The sequence below is a fragment of the Symphodus melops genome, assembly GCF_947650265.1.
Source record: "Symphodus melops genome assembly, chromosome: 8".
Lineage (NCBI taxonomy): Eukaryota > Metazoa > Chordata > Actinopteri > Labriformes > Labridae > Symphodus > Symphodus melops.
This window is the reverse complement of record NC_136698.1, coordinates 28910061-28937405: the sequence shown is the minus strand read 5'-3', so window position 1 is coordinate 28937405 and position 27345 is coordinate 28910061. Positions and strand designations below refer to the sequence as shown.

The window sequence follows — 27345 nt, the reverse complement described above, 5'->3', positions numbered from 1 at the left end:
ATCCGAAGGAACAAACCACATCTAGAACCTGTTTCCATCGGGGGGGTCGACGTGGAGGTGGTCAGGACCTACGGGTACCTGGGGCTGCAGCTGGATGACAAGCTGGACTGGTCGCCTAACATGGACACTACCTGCAGGAAGGGACAGAGCCGTCTGTACTTCCTGAGAAGGCTGGGGTCCTTCAACATCTGCAAAAAGCTGCTGCAGATGTTCTACCAGTCTGTGGTGTCCAGCGTCCTCTTCTACGCCGTGGTGTGCTGGGGAGGAAGCTGCAAGAAGAGGGACGCAGCACGCCTGGACAGACTGGTGAAGAGGGCCGGCTCTGTGGTGGGTACAGAGCTGGACTCACTGGTGACAGTGGTAGAGAGGAGGTCTCTGGACAAAATGCTTTCCATCATGGACAACACACACCACCCTCTGCACAGCACCTTCACCGGGCAGAGGAGCATGTTCAGTGACAGACTGCTGTCACAGTCGTGCTCCACGGACAGACTCAAGAACTCTTTCGTCCCCCTATAGGCCATAAGACTGTACAACACTTCACTGTCACGACAGGGAAGAAGCACACGGTGAACCCTGGACTCTTTTTTCGCTTTTTCTCACTCCTCATCTGCACTGCTGACCTCAGAGTCAGCCTCCAGTTGGACACTTTAACGCATATTGATAGTCACCTTACTGAGCACTGGTCACTTTAACGATAATCACTCTAATCATCTGGTTCCACCCTACTGTTGTGTTATGCTACATCTGTAATGGTTGACATGATCACCCTAACTAGGTCAAGTTTCACTCTATTGTCTTCAACACTTAATGCTAATCTGCTCCTCAATAGTTGGGTACTTAATTGGCAATCACCCGAATCATCCCTGGTCTCACCTCTTTGTTTTAGGACACTTAATGCTAATCACTGCTCACTGTTTTAACGACTGTTTAACGACTGTACTCACACCTCGTGCATAAGCTCAAAGATCTCTGTACATACACCCAGCACACACAGCACACATGCTTCTCTCATGCAAACAGCGCACATGCTTCTCTCTCCTCACAGGTTAGGTACACCATGCTACATAAGTTTTAAATCTTATGCTAATGCCTTAACTCTTAGTCACATAGGGGCTGGTAAATCTTGTTTGAGGGATTATTGTATAGAGAGGGGAGGGGGGACAGCGGGTGTGTATTGTATTGTAACTGATGTTTTGTACTGTAACCAATGTCTTGTGTCTTGTGTCCTGCCTGTCTGTATACTGCTACTGGATGCCCTGAATTTCCCTCGGGATCAATAAAGTATCTATCTATCTATCTATCTATCTATCTATCTATCTATCTATCTATCTATCTATCTATCTATCTATCTATCTATCTATCTATCTATCTATCTATCTATCTATCTATCTATCTATCTATCTATCTATCTATCTATCTATCTATCTATCTATCTATCTATCTATCTATCTATCTATCTATCTATCTATCTATCTATCTATCTATCTATCTATCTGAGAAACAGCTTCTTCCACCAAGCTGTCAGGAAGCTGAACTCTCTTCCCTCTCTTCCCTCTCTTCCCTCTCTTCCCTCTCTCCCCTCTCTTCCCTCTCTTCCCTCTCTTCCCTCTCTTCCCTCTCTTCCCTCTCTCCCCTCTCTTCCCTCCCTTCCCTCCCTTCCCTCCCCTCTGCCCCCATGAACACTGAGCATTGGAACCTCCTCCTGCTTGAACATTGAAACAGAACCCTGGTCACTTATTGCACATTGCACGCATGCACAAGTTTCACTTTTCTTATAATCTTGTTTTATACTCCATTTTATTTAACTTTGTACTTTTGCACATTTAGGTTTATTAATGTAAATATTATTTATCTTTTTTACCTTGTTTTATTTTATTTACCTTTCTTATCTACATTGCACCGTAGGGAGGGGGAAAACGTAATTTCGATTTCACTGTATGTCTGACATATTTTGGAATTGACAAATAAAGAACCTTGAACCCGGGCTGACCTCGTTGAGGACTGTAGCCTCCATACATGGGGACGTAAGTACAGACCACTGCGCCACCAGCGCCCCCTGAGATGTGGAAAAGATTCTGATATTTTGAGGAATATTAGATTTTCTTTTTTCAAATTTGCAGAGAGTGACCTGTGCATAATTACTGGAAGAACATAGTGGATAGACTAAACCTAATTTTTAACATTAGACTGAATAAGAATCCTTTGTGTCTATCGTTTGGACCCCCGGATAAACAATTTAGAAATACACATTCCAAAAGACTTTCTGTGAACGGAGAAACATTTTGCTGAAATATGCAAAGATTTCAAACCTCCAACAGTAGCTGGGTGGCACAAAGTTATTTTGGTATTTTACCCTTGGAATATCTGACTTACAGCTCTAAGTGTATGATAGAGGTTTGTTTATGATAGATAGATAGATAGATAGATAGATAGATAGATAGATAGATAGATAGATAGATAGATAGATAGATAGATAGATAGATAGATAGATAGATAGATACTTTATTGATCCCGAGGGAAATTCAAGGCATCCAGCAGCAGTATACAGACAGGCAGGACACAAGACATTAGTTACAATACACACCCGCTGTCCCCCCTCCCCCCTGTATACAATAATCCCCCAAACAAGATTTAGCAGCCCCTATGTGACTAAGAGTAAACATAATTATGTGTTGAACCTGTGCAGTTAGCATTAGACTTAGAACTTATATAGCATAATGTACATAACCTGTGAAGGAGAGAAAAACATGTGTTGGTTAAAAGAGACCTGTAAACAGTTAAAGAGCCTTAGAAACAAAGTGCTGACCTTCTAGAAACTAGTTCCATGTGCATGTACAGAGGTGTTTGAGGTAGTGCCAGAGGTGTGAGTACAGTCATTAAACAGTCAATGCAGGGATGCAGACTGGGTCATTAAAGTGCTCAGCAACATAAAGGAGCAGTGATTAGCATTAAGTGTCCAAAACAATAATGTGAAACCAGGAGTGATTCGGGTGATTATCATTAAAGTACCCAACTATTGAGGAGCAGATTAGCATTAAGTGTCAAAGACAATAGAGTGAAACTTGACCTAGTTAGTGTGATCATGTCAACCATTACAGATGTTGCATAGATGTTGCATAACACAACAGTAGGATGAAACCAGACATGATTAGGGTGATTATCATTAAAGTGACCAGTGCTCAGTAAGGTGACTATCAATATGCATTAAAGTGTCCAACTGGGGACTTCCTGTTAAGGCGGCCATGTAACAAGACGTGTTTTTGACCACTCCGTTGTTCGTGCTACATTTTTGTACACATTTGTAATCTATACCGCATACTACTGTTTGCATTGTCTGTGGGGACAAATAATGCCACCTAAAGTAGCTAAAGCCATTCAAGGAACCAGCGAGAAAATAAAACAGCCAAAGCTGACGGACTACGGCCTTCGAAGTGAGACCCAGAAAGCTAACGCTAGCGATAGCATCCCTCCCGCAACAACGACGGTGGAAATGGGTGAGGAAAGATCCCAGAGCAGCAAAGTGGATGAAATACTCTGCATAGTTACTGCCATTAAAAGTGATCTTGACAATATTCGGGAGGATATTAAAGACTGCGTTGAGCGGGTGACACAAGCGGAAATACGCATATCTAGCAACGAGGACGAAGTTGAAACCCTGCGGGCTAAAGTTGACACATTGGAGTCGAAGCAGAAAACCTTGGAGGACAAAGTAATGGACTTGGAGACACGTTCAAGACGAAATAATGTTCGGCTTATTAATTTGGTTGAATCTACAGAGGGAAGAGACCCGTGTAAGTTTTTGGAAAAGTGGATACCGGAGGTTCTGGGCATCACTTTACAGAACCCGGTGCTCATTGAAAGGGCGCACCGAATTGGCCCATGGCGAGAAGGCACCGCGGCGCCCCGCACGTTGATAATGAGATTCCTCAACTACAGGGATAAGGAGACTATCCTAAACGCAGCAAAGGCTAAAGGGGACATTCGCTACGAGGGACAGTGGATTCGACTTTATCCAGACCTTGCCGCAGGTGTGCAGCAGCTCCGTAAACGGTTTGACTCTGTTCGGGAAGACCTGCGTAAACTGGGACTGAGACACGGCGTGACACACCAAGGGAAGCTACTGGTGACCTACAAGGAGAAGACTTACTCCTTTACGTCCCCAGCTGAGGCACGTGTGATGATAAACAAGATTCAGAAGAAGGGGGAAGATAATAATACAATGGACTGAAATGACTTTCTGTCTCAGCAGTGAGTAATCCTAAACTACTAAAGTGAAGAATGGGCACTAGTTTTCATAAGCCAAGCAATATTTTCGTTTATTATCTGTTTGAAGTTTGCACAAAGCCAAAGAGATTGTATCAGTGCCTATGGACAATATTGTGTATTTCTTTAGGATATAAGGCGTGCAAATATCATGAAGACGGACTTTTCATGCAAGTTACTTTATAGACTAGCGGTAAAGAGTAAACAATTACTTATAGTTAAGCGCGAGCGGCGGCGGGTTTGTTGGTTTTGTTTTGGTTAGAGTAGAGTGGTTAGACTGCTCCTCACATTGTGTGGAACAGCCACACGCACTAATGGGAGGTGTAAAGAGGAGGGAGGGTCACCTGCAGAGGTGGGGAATGGTGAGGGAATTTGTTTCAGTTTGTTGTGTTCTTGTGTTGGGCCATGTTAAGCTTCTCAAAAAAATGTTGTTATATTTTTATGTAATCATAAAGAATGTGACATTTACTTGGTTGAGCGAGGTAGTACTCAGCTTTTCGTTAAATTTAATTTGAATTGTTAAAATGGTACATGAAAAAGATATTAATTTTGTTACATGGAATTGCAGGGGACTTCAACATTTTAAAAAGGTAAAACAAGTCATGACGAAGTTAAAGGACATGGAATCTAAAATTATATTTCTGCAAGAGACACATTTAGTGGAGGAGGATGAAAAAAGGGTTAGGAGAAGGTGGCAGGGTCATGTATTTACAGCAGCATTTTCTTCACGGTCAAGAGGAGTGATGACTCTAATACATGAATCGGTTCCATTCTGTGTCAACAATGTTATTAAAGACAAGAGGGGCAGATATTTGATAATTCAAGGATCCATATTGCTAGAAAATGTAAATTTGGTAAACGTGTATGGTCCTAACTCAGATGACTCCGGGTTCTATGAGGACCTGTTTCTTTTGCTTGCAACACTGCCGGGTCAATATGTAATTGCTGGGGACTTTAACTGTGCGCTTGTCCCGAGCTGGGATAGGTCTACAGGTGCAGACCAATCTCATAACAACAGCAGATTAACCATAAAAAGATTCATGAAAGATTTAAAATTGCTTGACATTTGGAGAGAGCTACACCAACAAACCAAAGTTTACTCCTGTTATTCTGCAACATTCCAGACATACTCACGGATTGATTATTTTTTAATCTCTTCTCATTTATTATCTAAGGTAAAAAATTGTTTATATGAAAATATTGCAATTTCAGATCATGCTCCGTGTTGTTTAGTATATAGGGATGAAACGTTATGTACTGATCCACCTAGATGGCGTTTTCAACATAAATGGTTGCAGGATGAGGAGTTTGTCATTTATATAGGGAAGCAAATAGATGAGTATTTTCAAATAAACACTAACCAAACATCAGCATGTACAAAGTGGGATGCCTTTAAAGCATTTCTCAGAGGGCATATTATTAGTTATATAGGTTATAAATCTAAAAAAGCAAGGCAGGATAAACTACACTTGGAAAACAAAATAAAATACACCCAAAAGAAAGTCTTTGAAAAAAGTGACCCTGAAGCCGAAAAGGAATTATTGCTTTTAAGGGCGGAATATGAGAAACAATCAAGCTTCAAAGCAGCATCCAGCCTTTTACGGCTGAAACAGACGTTCTATGAACAAGGGGACAGAACAGGAAAATTATTGGCGTGGCAAATTAAACAGCTAGAAACTAAAACATCAATAACATCAATTGTTGACAATGGCCAAACAATAATAAATCCAAAAGATATCAATGATGCCTTTAGGAATTACTATCAGAAATTATATGAAGCCGAAAAAAATTGTAGCTTACAGGATATTAATGTTGCGTTAAATAGGCTAAATATCCCAGTCATTCCGGACGATGTCAAAGCACACTTAGATTTAGAAATAAGTAAAGAGGAAATAGCACAAGCCATTGATGGAATGAAATCAGGTAAACAAGCGGGACCAGACGGTATTCCAACAGATATTTATAAAAAATTTAAGGATAAATTATTAATACCACTTTTAGACATGTTTAAAGAAACGTTTGAAAAGGATGCACTTCCCGATACTTTAAATCAAGCATTAATCATTCTCCTTCCAAAACCGGGTAAACCTGCTAACAAGTGCGAGAATATGAGACCTATCAGTCTTCTCAATTCTGACCTTAAGATTGTTTGTAAATTATTAGCAAGACGGATTCAAAAAATACTTCCTGATATAATAAATAAAGATCAGAATGGCTTTGTAAGTGGGAGACAAGGGTTCCATAATGTAAGACGGGTATTAAATGTCCTTTATTATAAAAAAGAGGAAAAAGATACGGCTCTCCTGTCACTAGATGCCGAAAAGGCCTTTGATAGGGTTGAATGGCCCTATCTTTTTAAGGTTCTTGAGAAATTTGGGATGGGAAACAATTTCATAAAATGGGTTAAGATACTTTATAGTAAGCCTACAGCAGAAATTTTAACAAACAAAATGTTTTCCAAGGGGTCGCCGGTGGCGCAGCTGCAGTGCGCGCGACCCCATGTATTGAGGCTTAGTCCTCGCGCGCGGGCGGCCCGGGTTCGCGTCCGGCCTGTGGCCATTTCCCGCATGTCTCTCCCCACTCTCTCTATCCACTGTCCTCCCTCTATAATAAAGGCATAAAAACGCCAAAAATAAATCTTTAAAAAAAAAAAAAAAAAAATGTTTTCCAAGCCAATAGAAATCAAGAGAGGTTGTCGACAGGGATGTCCTCTCTCTCCCCTGCTCTTTTCTTTAGCAATTGAACCATTTGCGTTAGCTATTCGTGCACACTCTCAAATTTGTGGAATTACTATAAGACCCACTGAACATAAGATTTCTTTGTTTGCTGATGATGTAATATTGTTTATGTCAAGGCTCAGCTCTTCAATCCCGGCGGTGTTGGAAGTAATTCAGCTATTTGGAAACATCTCGGGTTATAAAGTGAACCATACTAAATCCTCTATTTTACTGTTAAACACGACAGAACGAGCAAATCCTGTTCCACAAATAATACATTTTAATTTTAAAATAGCTGAACAATTTGAATATTTAGGGATACAGATAGTGCCAAATATAGAGCAGACTGTTAAAATTAATTATGAAAAAATAAAAGAGGAAATTGATAACTCAATTGACAGGTGGATGAAGTTGCCTTTATCAGTGATGGGAAGAGTTAATGTCCTCAAAATGACCGTACTACCAAAGTTGTTGTATCTATTCCAAAATATTCCTTTGCCTCCTCCTCCTGATTTGTTTAAATGGATAAAAAATGTTGTAACCAATTTTATTTGGAACAATGGTAAACCAAAACTCCGCCTCTCCCTCCTGTACTTATCATTTGATGGAGGGGGGTTAAAATGCCCAAATTTTTTATGGTATTACTGGGCTGCACAACTTTGCTCACTGAAGTGAACCCACACTGGGTAGAGATGGAATCACAGAATTTAAAATTACCTCTTCCCTCATTTCTATATTCTGACACAGCTAAAAAAAATGCTTAAACAGATCAGAAATCCAATTCTGAGACACATGGTAAAGGTCTGGAATGATGTCAGAAAATACCTGAATGAGTCAAACTTCTTGTCACAGTTTAGCCCAGTTTGGGGTAATCAGTTGTTTATACCTGGGAGGGCAGATGTTGCATTTAAAATGTGGGCATCAAGGGAACGATTTGTAACCTTTACCCTCCACAGTCAGATGTTTTTATGTCATTTGGGGAACTACAAGTGAGGTTTAATTTGGACAAGAAACACTACTTCAAATATTTACAGTTAAGAAGCTTTGTCAATACCAATCAAGGTGGTCTTAACAAAGTTCCTCATACACAACTGGAAAAACTGTTTGTAAAGAATGCTTTGAGGAAGGGTGTTATTTCAGACTTTTACAATTTGTTGCTGTGTAATACATCAATAATCCAACAAAGAAACTAATTTCTTGGAATGAAGATCTATCTGCGAATATCAGTGAACAGGATTGGGAAAGAGCATGCAGCAAAGTCCATACAATGTCAATTAATAGTCGCCTAAGGATATTACAATTCAAATGGCTAATGCGTATATATACAACACCTGTGAAATTAAATAAGTACAAGAGGAACATACCAGACACATGTATAAAATGTGGCTTAAAAGGTACGTTAATACACTGTATGTGGGAATGCAGTCGAATAAAAACTTTTTGGGTAGAGGTGAAAAACTTAATTGAAAAGATCATTTTAAAACAGATCGCCTTTGATTCCAAATTATTTATAATGGCTATATATCCAGATAGACGTATCTTCAGTAAAGCAGAAAGTACTTTTATTGATTTCAGCTCATTGATGGCAAAAAGATGTATTGCTTTAAATTGGAAAAATATGAATGGACCTGGCGCTTCCCAATGGTTAAAACAGATGTTGGCTAGCTTACCTTTGGAAAGAATAACATATATACATAAGTCAAAGCAACATGTATTTGAAAAGATTTGGAGGCCCTTTATTGATTTTATTAAGGACTTGGATATTTCTGATGACTTGACTAATTTTTGAATCCCTTGCAGCCATGTACTGTATCTAGTGATGATTACCTCCTAAATCCCAAAAGAGAAGCTATGTTTGTGCCCTGTTTTATTTTGTTTTATGTTTTATTTTCGGGTTATGTTATTTCTGTTATTGCTATTCTTTCTATATTTAGTTTCTATATTTGTACAAAAATGTGATACTGAACTGCTTCGTAAATACAAGTATAATTGAAAATTGTATCACTTTGAAAAAACCCACAATAAAAATATTTATGGAAAAAAAAGTGTCCAACTGGAGGCTGACTCTGAGGTCAGCAGTGCAGATGAGGAGTGAGAAAAAAAGTGAAAAAAGAGTCCAGGGTTCACTGTGTGCTTCTTCCCTGCCGTGACAGTGAAGTGTTGTACAGTCTTATGGCCTATAGGGGGACAAAAGAGTTCTTGAGTCTGTCCGTGGAGCACGACTGTGACAGCAGTCTGTCACTGAACATGCTCCTCTGCCCGGTGAAGGTGCTGTGCAGAGGGTGGTGTGTGTTGTCCATGATGGAGAGCATTTTGTCCAGAGACCTCCTCTCTACCACTGTCACCAGTGAGTCCAGCTCTGTACCCCCCACAGAGCCGGCCCTCCTCACCAGAGAGTCCAGCTCTGTACCCCCCACAGAGCCGGCCCTCCTCACCAGAGAGTCCAGCTCTGTACCCCCCACAGAGCCAGCCCTCCTCACCAGAGAGTCCAGCTCTGTACCCACCACAGAGCCTCCTCACCAGTCTGTCCAGGCGTGCTGCGTCCCTCTTCTTGCAGCTTCCTCCCCAGCACACCACGGCGTAGAAGAGGACGCTGGACACCACAGACTGGTAGAACATCTGCAGCAGCTTTTTGCAGATGTTGAAGGACCCCAGCCTTCTCAGGAAGTACAGACGGCTCTGTCCCTTCCTGCAGGTAGTGTCCATGTTAGGCGACCAGTCCAGCTTGTCATCCAGCTGCAGCCCCAGGTACCCGTAGGTCCTGACCACCTCCACGTCGACCCCCCCGATGGAAACAGGTTCTAGATGTGGTTTGTTCCTTCGGAAGTCCACCACCATCTCCTTGGTCTTGGAGGTGTTTAGCTGCAGATGGTTGGCACTGCACCACGTCACAAAGTCCTCGATCAGGCTCCTGTACTCCTCCTCCTGTCCATCCCTGACACAAGCAACTATCGCAGTGTCGTCCGAGTATTTCTGCATGTGGCAGAGCTCAGAGTTATACTGGAAGTCAGAGGTATACAGGGTGAACAGGACGGGGGAGAGCACGGTCCCCTGTGGTGCTCCGGTGCTGCTGACCACAGTGTCAGATGTGCAGTGATATCTGGTCCCCATTCTTCAAATATGTTGTTTCCAGATTGACCTTGTGATGAAGGGTTTTATTGATCAAAGGAGTTTGTGACTGATTATTGAAGGGCTGCACAGATCACAATATATGTTGGTGTCTTGTAATGCTATGATGTACAGGATTGTAAAACTTTGATGCTTTCTCTGATTTATTTATTTGTATTTTTCTATTTCTGAGGTGTAACATGGCCCCCCGTGTTTTGCTTTTGTTTTTTGTTGTTCTACTACAATTCAGTTTTCTCTGTATTGTTTCTGTTGCTTGTCTGTGTAAGGTCTGCTGGAGACAGGATTCCTTTATTTTCTCCACTTGTCACACAGATCACCTTTGTGAAATAGAGTATGTGTTATAAAAAAATCCAAACAGATATTATTAGAAAGAATTGCAGAGTGTTTAAAATATTCTCTGCATTTAACAAAACTGGATCTTAATCCTCTTATTAGCAAGTCACACAGAAGACTATACAATCCATTGGCACATTTATTTTTACCATTTAAAATGATCAGTTTTGTAGTTTTGCAGGAACACATTTAGTGTGAAGGAAAGCATGTAACGAGATGGAGAGAAATAGTGTAGTTTATGTCTTTCAGTAACTTCCACAAGATTTTGCATTCATTTAAGATGTACATCTTCTTCTAGTTCTGTTCTGTCTGTCTGGCAGTGTTTGTTCCACTGAGCTGTGCAGGAAACAGTTTGAAACACAGACCTCACTGAGTCCCTCTCTGCCCCCCCTCACTCTTCCTGTACTCCCCTGCTGGGTGTCTGCATCTGATTGTGTGTATGCAGGACAGACCGCACGCCTCCCTGACCGTCTGCTTCTCTTCCTATTACACTGTTGCTGCCTTCTGTTAAAGTTGAATTAAAAATGAACAACCTTGGCACTTTGGCCATGTGGTGACTCAGGGCTCAAATCCTCTGCCAGAGGAAATGTGATAGACGTGTGTAGACATTCTCTATGTGTGTGAATGATTGTGCTGCAAAGCTGATGCTGAGAAGTATAAACTGTGGAGAGCATACGAGAATGACACATGTACACAAAGAGACCCGATGCTTGAAACAAGTCTGTAGAAGTTTTTTTTTTTTGAGGACGGTAAAGTCAGAATGTTTTTGTGTGCGTAGGGTCGGGTTAAACAATAATTCAAGATTATCAAGTCATCATATAAAGGATGCTTGAGGAGCATTAGCAAAAGCAGCAGAGTTCCCATGAAGCTTTGCAAGATGACGCATAACTAAGACACCTTCCTCTTCTCTGACACCACTGTCAGCGTTCAGCTCCGCCCCCATAAACACGCTGGCCCTGCAGATCAGTTTGTTTCGTCTGTTGGGGTCTGGAGTCTCTGATGTGAAACATTGATTTTATCGCCGGCACTGTTCACTTGTTTACTTCACACCTCCTGTCCTCTCATGTCCTCTTGTCTCCTGTCCTCTCGTGTCCTCTTGTATCCTGTCCGTTTCTGGTGACTGTGAGTGAGGGTGGTGGTTGTGTGAGTGGCGCGGAGCTTGAATGGTATCTGGTATCTGTTTGTCCAGCTTTAAGTGCATGATCAGGTAAGAGAGTTTCATATTTATATTGAGTGTTGTTCGCTGTGTGTGACTGATCCCTGGAGGTGTTGTCAGGAGGAATGGCGTCCTCCGAGACGCCACCTCCGACTCTCCGACAGGGAGTCCGGATAGTCCCTCCGAGCGGTCCTGTTACCGTGGAGGAGGTTCTGTTAGCGGTAGGTGAACAGGTAGGTCATGATCACATCGTGTACGCGTCTCGAATGAACAAAGCAGTGGTTGTCTTTCTGATGAATCAGACTCTCGTGTATCAGCTGATTGAGAGCGGTGTGTTCATTCAGGACTTGTTCGTTCAGGTGTCCCCGTTGTCGGTTCCCTCTACGCGGATCACCGTACCACGGTGTTCCGCCGTTTATTCCCAACGAGCTGCTGGAGAACGAGCTCCGCAGGTTCGGTAAGTTTGCGAGTGGTTTTAAAATAGTGAATCTGGGCTGTAAAGACCCCAAACTGAAGCACGTTCAGTCTTTGCGTCGGCAGGTGTTCATGTTTTTGGAGTCGCCCACACAGACTCTGGAGGTGTCGTTCCGTGTTAAACACGGGGATGCCTCATACATGGTGTATGCGAGCTCGGGTCAGTTAAAGTGTTTTGAGTGTGGTGATGTGGGACACAAACGATTTTCATGTCCGCACAGACAGCAGGAGGCGGCGGGTGAACCTGACGCATCTGAAGCTGCTTCCGCGCCCACAGCTGGTGCTGTTTCTGCGCCAGTGCCGGTGGCTAGTTCTAAGTCAGCATAGCGTTAGGTTAGCATAGCGGCCATGCCCGAGCCCACTTGTGGTGCTTCGTCAGCGCCGGTTGCTGGTGCTGCATCGGGGCTGGTGGCTGGTGGCTGGTCCTAAGACTGGAGCTGAAGTGAAACAGGCTTGGAGAAGTTCTCAGGCTAAAAAAAGTTCAGTCTGTAGAAAATGATAAAACGGAAACTTCCATTAGTGCAGACACAAATGTTTCAGTGATGGAAGTTAAGTCAGAGACAGATGAGGAGTCCATTTCTGATCTGTACAACAGAACTGATATCTATTCATTTAAGTCAATAAAATCAGTTCATGGATGAAACTTTTCAAAAATCAGTCAACAGCAAAGCTCAGATTCGTGTTTTCTGTCAGCAGTACACGTCGCACTCTTCTGCTAGATTAAAAGCAGCAGTTAAAAATCTAGAGGACGATATAAAGAACATTGAGGAGGGATTACACAGGACTGTCGATCCAACCACTGGGACCCTGCTGAAGGAGAAACGCATGGAGCTGAGCTCCATCCTTCAGGAGAGGGTGAAGGGAGCCCAACTCAAAGACATGGATGCTCCAACATCGTTCTTTTTTAATCTGGAGAGATCTGTGGCTCAAAAGAAGCTGCTGACCTGTTTTAAGCTGCCAGGAGGTCGAATCACAACAGATCCAAAGGAGATGAGCAGCCATGCCATGCAGTTTTACTCTGATCTGTTTGGGGCAGAAAGCTGCAGCCAGGACTGTCGCAGGGAGCTGCTGGAGGGTCTCCCTCAGCTCAGTCCAGAGGAGAAGACTCTTCTGGAAGGGGAGCTGACTCTAGAGGAGCTCACATGACTTCAGGATGAGCACCTGGAATAGATGGATTATCCACAGACTTTTTTAAGAGGTTCTGGAATATTCTTGGTTCTGACCTGCATGGAGTTTTAATTGAGTGTTGCAGGACCGGATCTCTTCCTGGATCCTGTAAGAGAGCGGTTCTTTCCCTGCTCCCTAAGAAAGGTGACCTGGCGCTTTTAGAAAACTGGAGGCCGGTGGCTTTGCTCTGTGCGGATTATAAAATCCTCTCTCGAGCCCTGTCCAACAGACTGAAGGACGTTCTGGCTAGTGTGGTGCACAAGGACCAAACTTACTGTGTTCCAGACAGGACTATTATGGACAATGTGTTTCTGTTGAGAGATGTCACTGAATTGTCAAAAGTCCATAATCTGAACGTTGGCATTGTGTCGCTGGATCAGGAGAAGGCTTTTGATAGAGTGGATCACTCGTATTTGTTTTCTGCACTGAGGGCGTTTGGTTTTGTTGACGGGTTTGTGTCATTGGTTGGTTTGTTGTATGAGGGTGCACAGTGTTTGGTGATGGGGGCGGTGTTGCTGTGCAGGTTGAGGGGCCGACTCAGCGGGCTTTCTTTGCCCGAGTCCTGCAGTATCGAATGTCCCCCTACAGTTTCTGCATATGCAGATGATGTCAACATTTTCATCTCCAATCAGGGGGATGTTGGGTGTCTGCAGGACACCCTGTCCCTGTATGAAAGGGCAACATCTGCACGGGTGAACTGGGAGAAAAGTGGTGCCTTGTTGTTGGGGGAGTGGAGGGACCAGGCTGTGCCCAGTCTGCCTGCTGGACTTGAATGGGGGAGAGAGGGGTTGAAGGTGTTGGGGGTTTTTTTGGGCACTGAGGGTTTTAAAAGTAAAAACTGGGAGGGAGTTAAGGAGAAAGTGTGCGCCCGGTTGTCTAAGTGGAAATGGTTGTTACCCCAGTTGTCGTATAGGGGAAGAGTTCTGGTGGCCAATAACTTGGTCGCCTCGACTCTCTGGCACAGACTTGTGGCTCTGACGCCGCCAAAGGGACTAATGGAGGACATCCAGAGGGCCATCGTGGATTTCCTTTGGTCTGGTAAACACTGGGTCCAGGCAGCGGTCCTGTACCTGCCGGTGGCTGACATGGACATGGACTAGTAGACATCCAGTTCGCGTCTTTCAGACTCCAGACTGCTCAGAGGTTTCTTTACACCTGTGGTCCCAGCTGGATGGACATCGCTCGGCTGCTGCTGAGGACAGCTGGACAGCTGGGGTACAGTAAGCAGCTCTTTCTTTTAAAACTTGAGGACGTGGACCTGACAGGATTATCTGGTTTTTATATGTCTGTCCTGCAGGCATGGAGACTGTACAAGTTCAAAAGAACCACTGAGACTCCTGGAATGTGGGTTTTTGAGGAACCATTGTTTTTTAACGAGTTCATCAGGACTCAGACTTTGCAGTCAGCCAGTCTCCGGGCCAGCTTCAGAGAGGCGGGCTGCACTAAGTTGGGTCACCTAGTGAGACTGACTGCTACATCTATGGAAGACCTGCGAGAGAGGACAAATATCACCTCCAGCAGGCTGGTTAGACGAGTGGTGGAGGAGGTCTGTGCTGCACTTCCAGTACCTTTTAAATCCTTTTTATATTCTTCCTTAAATTAATTTTATTTGAATTATTTTTACTTAAACAAATTTTAAGTTTTAATAATTTCAGTGATTTTTAACTTTTTTTATTATAATAATTTTTATGTGTATGTATCTTTTCTTTCCTCTGTCATGATGCTTTTTGAGGTCTTGTGTAAAGCACTTTGAATTGAACATTCTTAAGAACTGAGAACCTGAGTGAGCAGTGGAGTGAGGACGCAGAGTACCGCTTCCCCTCGTTATCGGTGACCCCCGATGTGGGGGAGTGGCAGGAAGGAGCAGGAGGACTGCTGACCTTCACTACTCATCTGCTGGGAAAGTTTCAGGATGCAGGAAAGAAATCTCTCTATCAGTCCTGTATAAAGGTTCTAGATCTCGGCTCTCTGTCAGGAGTGAGAGAGTCGAGGTGGACCGAGTTCTTTGGCCCAGATGTTTCCCTGAAAGGCAGCTGGAGGTCCCAGTACAAAGAGAACAGCTGATCTCCAGTGGAGAGCTGTGCTCTGTACAGATACAGAGCGCACATTGATCCAGGGGAGAGGAGTGTTTGTTTTGTTCACAGAGTGAAACCTTGTCTCATGTGTTTGTTGAGTGTCCCCGGCTGTCTCACCTGTTTGTCTTTTTAAAAAGGTTGTCTCACCTGTTTGTCTTTTTAAAAAGGTTGTCTCACCTGTTTGTCTTTTTAAAAAGGTTGTCTCACCTGTTTGTCTTTTTAAAAAGGTTGTCTCAGGCTCTCGGGGACGGTGTCTCTTTTCCTTTGTTTGTGTTTGGGCCAAAATATTCTGCAAAGAAAAAGACTGTTCACACACTGTTGAACTTTTTATCCAGTGCAGCCAAGCTGGCCATCTGACCCGTAAGAACTGTGTGCTGGGTACTGGCTGCATGGAACCGGTGCTGGTTCTGGAAGGACTTTTAAAAGCCAGATTAAAGGTTGAATTTGCCTATTACCAATTGATGGACAATGTGCTCCTCTGGTCTCCTCTTGTCTCCTCTTGTCTCCTCTGGTCTCCTCTTGTCTCCTCTCGGGTCCTCTTGTCTCCTCTCGGGTCCTCTTGTCTCCTCTTTTCATAGGAGGAGGATTTTCCCTCCTATCTACTTTCACTATCCACTATTCAAAGGTGTTAGTGTTGGTGAAATAATCCTAAAAACCACGTGGTGTGAATAAAAATAAAAGGTCGGCTTTATTAGACACCAGGAAACTTCCCTGTGATGGTTTTATAACATCACGTTCACAGTTTAACTCTGGGTTTCAGATCGTTTAAAGTTAAGGTAAATTATTGCTCACCTTTATGATCTGCGTCTCTTTACTTTTTTTTATAAACAAGGTTTCATAAATAACAGCAAATCATCTCCACAAACATGATACAAGAATGTATAAAAGCAAAGTTCACCTTCTTCACACAATAAACAGAAATGAAATAAACACAAAGGCTGTAAATAATTATAAGTCAAAATCAATATGCAGATTGTCTCCACATGTCTCCTCTCACAGATCCTTAGTTTTCCTGAACGCTCCGATACGGGTCGGATGAGCGAGACGCTTTAAAAGTTGTGGCTGCAATGAATTGTGGGTCGGCACTTTCTTATCTCCTTTAGTAAAGGATGCTCCAGTGTTTCCTAAAGGAGGTTATAAAGGAAGCATTGAGCCTCCTTTCCTTCACTGTTAGAGAATTCAAACAGCTCTTATCATGGCCGCCACCTCACTGCTTCCTGGGTTAAAGAAAAAATGTGAGTGAAAGTGGACAGGAGGGACAATCTGAACGCACCCAGACAGTGGACAAGAGAAGAGAAAGGTGGAAAGGAGGCAAAGCCACCTTTAATGTTTTTTGGAGGTGCTAAGCTTTTAGAATTGTTTTTGCCTTGGTTCTCTGGATCTTGAAAAAAATGGTTTCTACTGGGATTGTTGGTGGCTGGGATCTGCATGATCCAGTCTGCATGGATCCATTCATGTTTGGATGACCAGGAGAAGACGAAACTGTCAACCTAACCTTTCTACCCCAAAAAACCCTGGACAGGTGATACCCCCCCCCCCACTCTCTCTCCTACCTGACCTCCAGACTTCCCCTGTTTTCCCAAACCAGGCTCCCCTTCCTTTTCCCCACTATAAGATACACACACACACACATACACACACACACACACACACACACACACACACACACACACACACACACACACACACACACACACACACGCCCACTCAGCTCACACGCCCCTTTTTTTCCATTAATATATTTTTTCTTTTGCAACAGACATAAACTTTGGACTGTGTTTTTGAGGGTTATTAACTCAAAGTAATGAATGAATTGTTTGTTTGTCCTGAATTTGTATTAAATATATTTATTTTGGGGTCGCCGGTGGCGCAGCGGCAGTGCGCGCGACCCCACGTATTGAGGCTCAGTCCTCGCGCGCGGGCGGCCCGGGTTCGCGTCCGGCCTGTGGCCCATTTCCCGCATGTCTCTCCCCCCTTCCGACTCTATCCACTTTCCTCCCTCTATCATTAAAGGCAAAAAGGCCCAAAAACAAATCTTTAAAAAAAAAAAAAAAAATTTATTTCAACTTGATTTATTTTTGCTTCGTAGTGTGCTTTAATTTACTTACATACAATTATTAGGGGTCTGTCTGGTGCCCAATTTAATATACCCCATAAGTTATGCTACAGTGACAGTCCATAGTAACCCCCCTGAATGCAGCACGCTCTCTTTCTCTCTGTTATCAGCTGTTTCTGATCAAAGTCATATTGATATCTGTTTGGGGGTGTTGGGCCTTGAGCTGCTCACAGGGGGTCAATATTGATCCCATAAAGCATATCCAGGACTGATGTCTGGATTATTAAAGGACTCTTGATGTCATACCTCCACAGTGTAACCCGCCTCCTTTGGGTCAGTTAGCACAGTAATGGCTTGTTGGATCAATAATCACAGAGACTCACTGAGCCTCTGTTCTTTACCTCTTAATCCACCACCAGGAGGATCTGATGGAGCCACAGACCCTGGAGGGACAGCAGCTCTTCTTCACCAGGAGCAGTTATCTTCATGTCTTTGATATTTTCATTGCCCCTCTCTCTCCTCTCATCAGGTGTAACTAATGCAGACACAGTGGTGAATATGCAGAAGGTGACCCATCAGACCATTAGTGAGGAGCTCTCCAGAACCGTTCTCCTTCCCTGCCTCTTCACTCTCCGTCCCAGCGCCAGTTCATCCCAGGAGCCCCCCAGAGTCAAGTGGACCAAGGTCTGGGGTCAGAGGGGCTCGGACGGCCTGCAGAAGGAACAGTCAGTCCTGGTGGCCAAAGATAATGTGGTCAAGGTACGATTCAGTCTGACATATGATTGGTCCATAAGCTGTTTCCCTCTCTGACTTGTATCCCTCTTTGCCCGTCCTGAAGGTGAAGAAGGCCTTCCAGGGGCGGGTCACTCTGCCGGGTTACAATGCGAACCGTTACAACGCTAGCCTTGCTCTGTCAGGGCTTCGCTCCAGTGACTCGGGTCTGTACCGCTGTGAGGTCGTGGTGGGCATGAATGATGAGCAGGACACGGTTCCCCTGGAAGTCACAGGTAAATAAAAGGCTGTCTTTGTTCTGCATAAAGTCAATGCGCGACCTTAGCTTGTGGTCGGTTTCATCGCCTTTAAGGTCTGTTCCATGTCAGGTTAATGTCACCTTTACACCTTTTCTTGAATAATGAGGGGAGTGTGAAAACACACAATGCATCAATGCATGGGGTGAAAGCAGCTCGTGGTGCAGCTCATGTCCAGAACCCGACACACTGGACCTTACAAAGACAAACCATGACTTCAGAATCCAGGACAATTATGAATGTAGAAGACGAGCTGCAGGTTAGTGAGAAGCCTTCATCAGATTCTTTTCCAGGTCGTTCCTTAATTTAAATGATGACCCAGTATTTTAATGAGCACAGGGAATCAACACACAAGCCTTTTATTATTATGGTGGTTCTGCTAACACAGGCTGGTCTTGCATCCCTGTTTGACCTCCAACTACATGTCTCCTGATCGGGTCCTTCAGGGTCCTTGGAGGTCCCAGCTTTTCTAAGATATAGGTAGGGGGCAAAAGTTGGGAAACAACTATAAAACGAATAACTGATAAGCTATATTCTTGGGTGCGCTGGTGGCGCAGTGGCACCGCGCATGTCTACATGCATCGAGGCTACAGTCCTCGTGCGGGGGCGACCCGGGTTCGCGTCCGACCCATGGCGATCTTTACCTCATGTCTATCCCCATTCTCTCTCTCTCTCTCCTTCCTCTGATCTATCCACTGCCCTGTCTAATAAAGGCCAAAAATAAACTAAAAAACAAATAATAATTCATTATTCATCTCGCAAGCGGAGAAATTTACAGTGTTACAGCAGCAAAACAGGAAAGCAGAAGAAAATCGCACACTGCAAAAAAAAAGACAACAACAACAATGTAAGTCTTTGTTAACAGTATGAACACTATCATGCACACAGTGCATATAAGGATGGAATGTAATTGCACAAATTGTCCCATAAATAAATATTGCAATGCGATCAAATTTTAAAATAAAAATAAGATCAGGTGACGAAGCAGTAGGAGTAAATTGTCCAGTTTGGTGTGTTTTATGATCTACTGGGAGCTGATTGGTTAAACAGTCTGACTGCAGCGGGAAGGAAGGACCTGCTGTATCTCTCCTTCAGACACCACAGGGGGCGGAGCCTGTCACTGAAGGACCTGCTGTATCTCTCCTTCAGACACGGCAGGGGGGGGGCGGAGCCTGTCACTGAAGGAGCTGAAGGAGACGTTCTCCATCAGGGATGAGAGCTTCCTCATCATCCTCCTGTCTCCCACCACCTCCACAGAGTCCAGGGGGCAGCCCAGGACCTCCACAGGGTCCAGGGGGCAGCCCAGGACCTCCACAGGGTCCAGGGGGCAGCCCAGGACCTCCACAGAGTCCAGGGGGCAGCCCAGGACCTCTACAGGATCCAAGGGGCAGCCCTCCACAGGGTCCAGGGAGCAGCCCAGGACCTCCACAGGGTCCAGGGGGCAGCCCAGGACCTCCACAGGGTCCAGAGGGCAGCCCAGGACCTCCACAGGGTCCAGGGGGCAGCCCAAGACCTCCACAGGGTCCAGGGAGCAGCCCAGGACCTCCATAGGGTCCAGGAGGCAGCCCAGGACCTCCACAGGGTCCAGAGGGCAGCCCAGGACCTCCACAGGGTCCAGAGGGCAGCCCAGGACCTCCACAGGGTCCAGGGAGCAGCCCAGGACAGAGCTGGCCGTCTTCACCAGTTTGTTCAGTCTGTTCCTGTCTGCAGCCGTGGTGCTGCTGCTCCAGCAGACCACTCCGTAAAAGATAGCTGATGCCACAACAGACTTCACTCAGCAGGTGAAGTCTGCTCTGGCCTTTCTTGTGTTTCTTGTTGTCATTTACAACCTTTGTTGTTGTAAATAACAACATGTTCCTGCTCAGTCGGCTGTATTTAAGCCAGTTTTTGTTTCAAAGATGAGGAAAAAGATGAACATCACTCACGGCCCCTCTTTACACTGGGACCATGGGTGGATCCCAAGTCCCTTATTTGCAGTCTCCTCGGTCCTCGGCCGAACAGGAAGTAGTTCCAGAGCCGCCATGTTGAGGATCGTCCCAAAGCTCTAATAGTGAACGGAGGAGAGAGGATGGAGGAGAGAGGAGGCTGATCCGAGGAGCGATGACCGAGGAGACACGAGAGCTGACTTCACGGAAGTCTTTTCACTGACAGACACGCCCCCTTCTCGTATATCACTCACTGATTGGACGCAGCACAGGATCAGACTTCAGTGAAACTTCTCAAAATGAGCAGAGTTTAATAGGGGAGAAAAGAGGGAGATTAAAAAGAGGCTAAACGGAGCGTGGGACATTTAAACAGATGATGAACATCAGTGAGTTTGTAAAGAGTCGCTCTGTGTGACGCTGTCGAGGAAACGACGTCTCATGTGTCTTAAAGCTGATTTCCTCGGTCCTCTCTCCTCTGCTTCGTTTCCTCCGTGCATCTCTGGTGGGCGGGACTAAGACGCAAGTGGAGGAGACAACTCGGAGGACACTCAGTGCAAATAAAGGACTTGGGATCCAGCCCATGAAAAGCCACACCCGGGCTAAACAGAGAGTCCTGGACCAACCTCTGCAGGATCTGGTCTTATACACCTGTTCTCTTCCATTCTTTAAATGTCCAGCAGCCACAATCCTTTCCTGATCCACATAAAGTTTGGACTTTAGAAATGACCCCTCAACCTTTGCATCTGGATCCTTTAAATTGTGTAAGATGTAAACTGGTTCTGATTTGTTCGATGGCAACTATTCCTGGGACTAAAGAGCTGCAGGGCAGCAGTTCTTTGTATCGACCCCTTTTTATCAGAAACAAACACATGGGTGACATAACATGATGCAAATGATGACAACCTAGTTAATGCTAATGTATCTACATTATGTTTTTATCACATCAGCACAAACAGCGACAGGACGGCATCTTACTAAAATCTGGAGTTGGTCTAGTCCGAGACCCATACGAGACCGAGTCAAAATGCTTGCTATTCTGAAACAAGGCTTTAAAAAGTGGTCTCGAGACCACCTTAAGTACTACAATGTGATACTCACAAATAAATGTTTTGTTGAGATTATTACTTTTTGTTTATTTTCCTTCTATTACAAATGAATAATGAGAGATTACAGAGAATGCTGTTTCAGGGTGGCATCACCGTCTTTCGGGGTCCTTTAGCGACGCGCAGAACAAGGAGAGAACTGTTGTTCTGCATCGCTGATTTCTTTGTAATATTTCCAATATTTCCAGGTTAGTTACCCACTTTTTATATGATTTACGGGTTATTTACGGGTTATTTACAGGTCATTTACAGGTTATTTACAGATTATTTACAAGTCATTTACAGGTTATTTACAGATTATTTACAAGTCATTTACAGGTTATTTACAAGTCATTTACAGGTTATTTACGGGTTATTTACGGGTTATTTACAGGTCATTTACAGGTTATTTACAAGTCATTTACAGGTTATTTCCAGATTATTTCCAGATTATTTACAAGTCATTTACAAGTCATTTACAGGTTATTTACAGATTATTTACAAGTCATTTACAGATTATTTACAAGTCATTTACAGATTATTTACAAGTCATTTACAGGTTATTTACAGATTATTTACAGATTATTTACAAGTCATTTACAAGTCATTTACAGGTTATGTACAGATTATTTACAGGTCATTTACAAGTCATTTACAGGTTATTTACAGATTATTTACAGGTCATTTACAAGTCATTTACGGGTTATTTACAGGTTATTTACGGGTTATTTACAAGTCATTTACAAGTTATTTACAGATTATTTACAGGTCATTTACAAGTCATTTACGGGTTATTTACAGGTCATTTACAGGTTATTTACGGGTTAATTACAGGTCATTTACAGGTTATTTACAGGTCATTTACAAGTCATTTACAGGTTATTTACAGATTATTTACAAGTCATTTATAGGTTATTTACAGATTATTTACAGGTCATTTACAAGTCATATACGGGTTATTTACAGGTTATTTACGGGTTATTTGCAAGTCATTTACAGGTTATTTCCAGATTTTTTCCAGGTCATTTACAAGTCATTTACAGGTTATTTCCAGATTTTTTCCAGGTCATTTACAAGTCATTTACAGGTTATTTCCAGATTTTTTCCAGGTCATTTACAAGTCATTTACAGGTTATTTCCAGATTTTTTCCAGGTCATTTACAAGTCATTTACAGGTTATTTACGGGTTATTTACAGGTCATTTACAGGTTTTTTACAGGTTATTTACAGGTTATTTTACGGGTTATTTACAAGTCATTTACAAGTCATTTACAGGTTATTTACAGGTCATTTATGGGTTATTTACTGGTTATTTACAGATTATTTACAGGTCATTTACAGGTTATTTACAGGTCATTTATGGGTTATTTACTGGTTATTTATGGGTTATTTCTGTGTGTGTGGAAAGCAGCTGTGTGTAGCACAATGTTTGAAAGATAGCAAATTAATGCTAATGTACAGATCAAGATGTTAATTTTACACAATGGTAGGATTCAGTTCATTTGGCACCCAGAGGCAGTTTATTATTGTAATTTGTGTTCATATAGTGTGAATGTAATATAAAGTGAACACTTATTGGGAAATCCCCGGGTTAGGGTCACATGTTATTTCTGTTTCCTTCATGTTTAATGTCTTGTGTTTGTGTTTTACTTTGATACTTAACCTGTGTCTCGTTTCTGGTCAGTGCCTGCATGTCCTTCCCCCAGTGTTTCCCACTCTGCTGATTACCTGATGTGTCTCACCTGTGTCTTGTTAACTCCACCCCTCCTTTTAGTAGTATCTGTGTTCCCCTCACTCTTCTTGTTACTTAGTGTCAGCGTTCCAGCATTCTTTGTCTCGCCACTCTGATCTGATCTGTTGAGTTTGTGACCTCGTCTTTAACCTGTTATGTCCCCGGTCTAGGGGAACCCAGACATAACATAATAGCGGCCCCCACTCTTCCCACTCCCACCAAGAACCAGCAGTCCAGGCCACTTCAGTTAACCAACAGCATTTTTTGTTTGTTTTTTTATTCCAGAGGAGAGAAATTTTCACCTTTAAAACAACAAACAAAAGTATAAGGTCCCCTCAACCTTACCTACTGAAAATAATTGAAAATCAAAACCAATACCCTTACCCTAATAAAACAAATCTGGAGAAAATCTTGAAACAAAACTAGGGCTTCTCTCGGGCTGTGGCTAAGTAAAAAATAATAACAAATTCACATGTTCAACAATTGCTTTCTCCATGACACAGACATCTTTCTGAGTGGCTGGCTGAGTTGGGAATGGCAAGAGCAGAGAAGGGTAAGCAGGATGAAACAACTGCCTTTTATCCAGCTCCCCCTCAGGGTCCACTCCTTTTCTTGGAGTTTTGGGGGTTTTGTGTACTGACCTTTGCCTTATTAAACAGACCTCGAAACTACCTTTTGTCTGCCGAATCGTGCATTTGGGTGTTCTGTGTTCAGTCGGGACATTTATAAAACATAGTTATTACAGAAAGACTCTTGATGAGAGGACACGGAGGATAAAAATGTTTAAAGGGAGAAGTACAGACAGAAAAGGTTTGTTTTGGTTTCATACAACTTTTAATAAGTTAATGTTTGAAAAATGTGCCAGGAGACACATACCCCCCCCCCCCCCTATACAGCAACAGGGGGATTGGACTGGTTGAATTGGTGTTGTGATGCAGCGTGGGGCTTCTCCCACTGACTCCCACTCTGCAGAAATGAGGGCATCAAGAAATGGTTCAGCAGATGGGCTCGTTGTCCTCCCTGGAGACGTGTGTGAAGAGTCAGAGGATAAAAATAAAGGATATGTACAGTCCTCATGTGGATCAGGTCTGAGCAGTCCTCATGTGGATCAGGTGTGTGCACGTGTGTGCGTGTCTAACAGTAACAGTGCCTACACAGTTGTCTTGAATTGTGAATTTGAAAATGTGATGTGTCGGTCTACAAAGCCACGCTGCTCTCTCTCTCTCTCACGCTGTGTGTCTGTGTTCCAGGTGTGGTGTTTCACTACCGGGCACCACATGACCGCTACACCCTCTCCTTCACGGACGCCAAGAGGGTGTGTGTGGAGAACTCAGCGGTCATCGCAACTCCAGGCCAGCTGCAGGCGACCTTTGCAGATGGATACGACAACTGTGATGCTGGCTGGCTGTCTGACCACACAGTACGGTGAGGCTTATACACACTTTATCCACCTCTACCATCTCTACAGACTGTCTGCACGCCACCTCTACCGTCTCTACAGACTGTCTGCACGCCACCTCTACAGACTGTCTGCACGCCACCTCTACCATCTCTACAGACTGTCTGCACGCCACCTCTACAGACTGTCTGCACGCCACCTCTACCATCTCCGCAGACTGTCTGCACGCCACCTCTACCATCTCCGCAGACTGTCTGCACGCCACCTCTACCATCTCTACAGACTGTCTGCACGCCACCTCTACAGACTGTCTGCACGCCACCTCTACCATCTCCGCAGACTGTCTGCACGCCACCTCTACCACCTCTACAGACTGTCTGCACGCCACCTCTACCATCTCTACAGACTGTCTGCACGCCACCTCTACAGACTGTCTGCACGCCACCTCTACCATCTCCGCAGACTGTCTGCACGCCACCTCTACCATCTCCGCAGACTGTCTGCACGCCACCTCTACCATCTCTACAGACTGTCTGCACGCCACCTCTACCACCTCTACAGACTGTCTGCACGCCACCTCTACCACCTCTACAGACTGTCTGCACGCCACCTCTACCATCTCCGCAGACTGTCTGCACGCCACCTCTACCATCTCTACAGACTGTCTGCACGCCACCTCTACCATCTCTACAGACTGTCTGCACGCCACCTCTACCATCTCTACAGACTGTCTGCACGCCACCTCTACCATCTCCGCAGACTGTCTGCACGCCACCTCTACCATCTCCGCAGACTGTCTGCACGCCACCTCTACCATCTCTACAGACTGTCTGTACGCCACCTCTACAGACTGTCTGTACGCCACCTCTACAGACTGTCTGCACGTGAGCGTTGTGTTTACAGCCGAACACCGTGCAGGATGAGAACACCAAGATCGGCAAATTGTCCACTGGCGCCCTGAGCTCTTCACAGATGAAAGCAGGTTGACACTGAGCACATGTGACACATGTGACAGAGTCTGGAGACGCCGTGGAGAACCTTCTGCTGCCTGCAACATCCTGCAGAATCACCGGTTTGGTGGGTCAGAAGGGGGGGGGGCATTTCTTTGGGGGGGCGCACAGCCCTCCATGTGCTCACTTGAGGGAGCCTGACTGCCATTAGGTACCCAGAGGAAATCCTTAGACCCCTTGTGAGACCATGTGCTGGTGCGGTTGGTCCTGGGTTCCTCCTAATGCGAGACAATGCTGGACCTCATGTGTCTGCAGTGACTCAGCAGTTCCTGTAAGATGAAGGCATTGATGCTATGGACCGACCCGCCCGTTCCCCAGACATCATGTCTCCATCCACCAACGCCACCATGCACCACAGACTGTCCAGGAGGAGGAGGATGCTTTAGTCCAGGTCTGGGAGGAGATCCCTCAGGAGACCATCCTCCACCTCATCAGGAGCATGGCCAGGTGTTGTAGGGAGGTCACACAGGCAGGTGGAGGCCACACACACTACTGAGCCTCATTCTGACATCAGAGTGGGATCTGCCTGGAGTTTGTTTTTAAATCTAGACCTCCATTGGTTCATACATGAGATTTACTTTCATCATGTTTGTGTGATTCTGTTGTCAGCACATTCAGTTAAGTAAAGAACAAAGTATTTAATCAGAATACTTCACTCCTTCAGATCTAGGATGTGTTATTTTAGTCCCTTATATAAATACATAGAAACACACCCAGGAAAACACACTTTTAGCAACATGGGCCTTTAAACAAGTAGTCCTCATGAATTCTTTCATTTAGTTTAAAACATGTTGATGTTTGAGCGGAAATACATCTTTGTAGAATAATATTCACGTCAGCTTGGATGACACGCCCAACGTGTTGGGCTTTGTCAACGTAGAGTGATGGCACACTTGGGTCTTAATTCACCTCATCTGGGTCTTTACCTGAGCTTCTCTTTGTCTTTCTTTAGATTCTTCTGACGTTTCTGAGTATTTCCAAATCATTGTGTAAAGAATCCTTCTCCACTCATCAGAGACCTGACGTCCACCACCAATTGGTATTAAAACTGAAACTCACTCAAATGTTCCTAACTTACATTAAAACAACACAACATTCAAAAACGTTTAGATTATAACCATCTTATTTTTCGTCTTTTATCAAACGTGCAAATCTATATGGCAGCAACATTTGAAATGATATTGAAAATCACTTGGCAAGGCCACACCCCCTCACATCTGACATCATTTCAAAGCTCCAGTTTCCTGTTAAGATCAACAGAACGAGTCATGTGTATAGCATGAGAGATAGAAACACAAAGTCCACGACAGAGGACCAAGATAAATAGGTGGGTCGTATAGAGGATTTGCTGATTCATATGCCACTTCCACGTCCTTCTTTTGACGTCATGTCTTATGTCAGTACTCGCGGCTCTCTTTGGAGATGAGGAAGATAGATAGATAGATGGATAGATAGAGCGATACATAGATAGAGAGATACATAGATAGATACTTTATTGATCCCGAGGGAAATTCAAGGCATCCAGTAGCAGTATACAGACAGGCAGGACACAAGACATTAGTTACAATACACACCCGCTGTCCCCCCTCCCTCTCTATACAATAATCCCCCAAACAAGATTTAGCAGCCCCTATGTGACTAAGGGTAAACATAATTACAGGTTAAACCTGTGCAGTTAGCATTAGCATTAACATTAGCATTATGCTTATATAGCATAAACCTACATAACCTGTGAAGGAGAGAAAAACATGTGCTGATTAAAAGAGACCTGTAAACAGTTAAAGAGCCTTAGAAAC

At 44.0% G+C, this 27345-nt stretch overlaps 1 protein-coding gene across 1 annotated transcript in view; it reads left to right on the top strand.

Moving 5' to 3' along the window:
- Window positions 1-27345, top strand: part of LOC306827731 (neurocan core protein-like) — a 136423-nt gene that overhangs the window by 35285 nt on the left and 73793 nt on the right. The window contains 3 exon segments of the mRNA XM_079349748.1: window positions 17903-18132; window positions 18212-18380; window positions 24391-24565. Coding sequence (XP_079205874.1) covers window positions 17903-18132; window positions 18212-18380; window positions 24391-24565 — 574 coding nt within the window.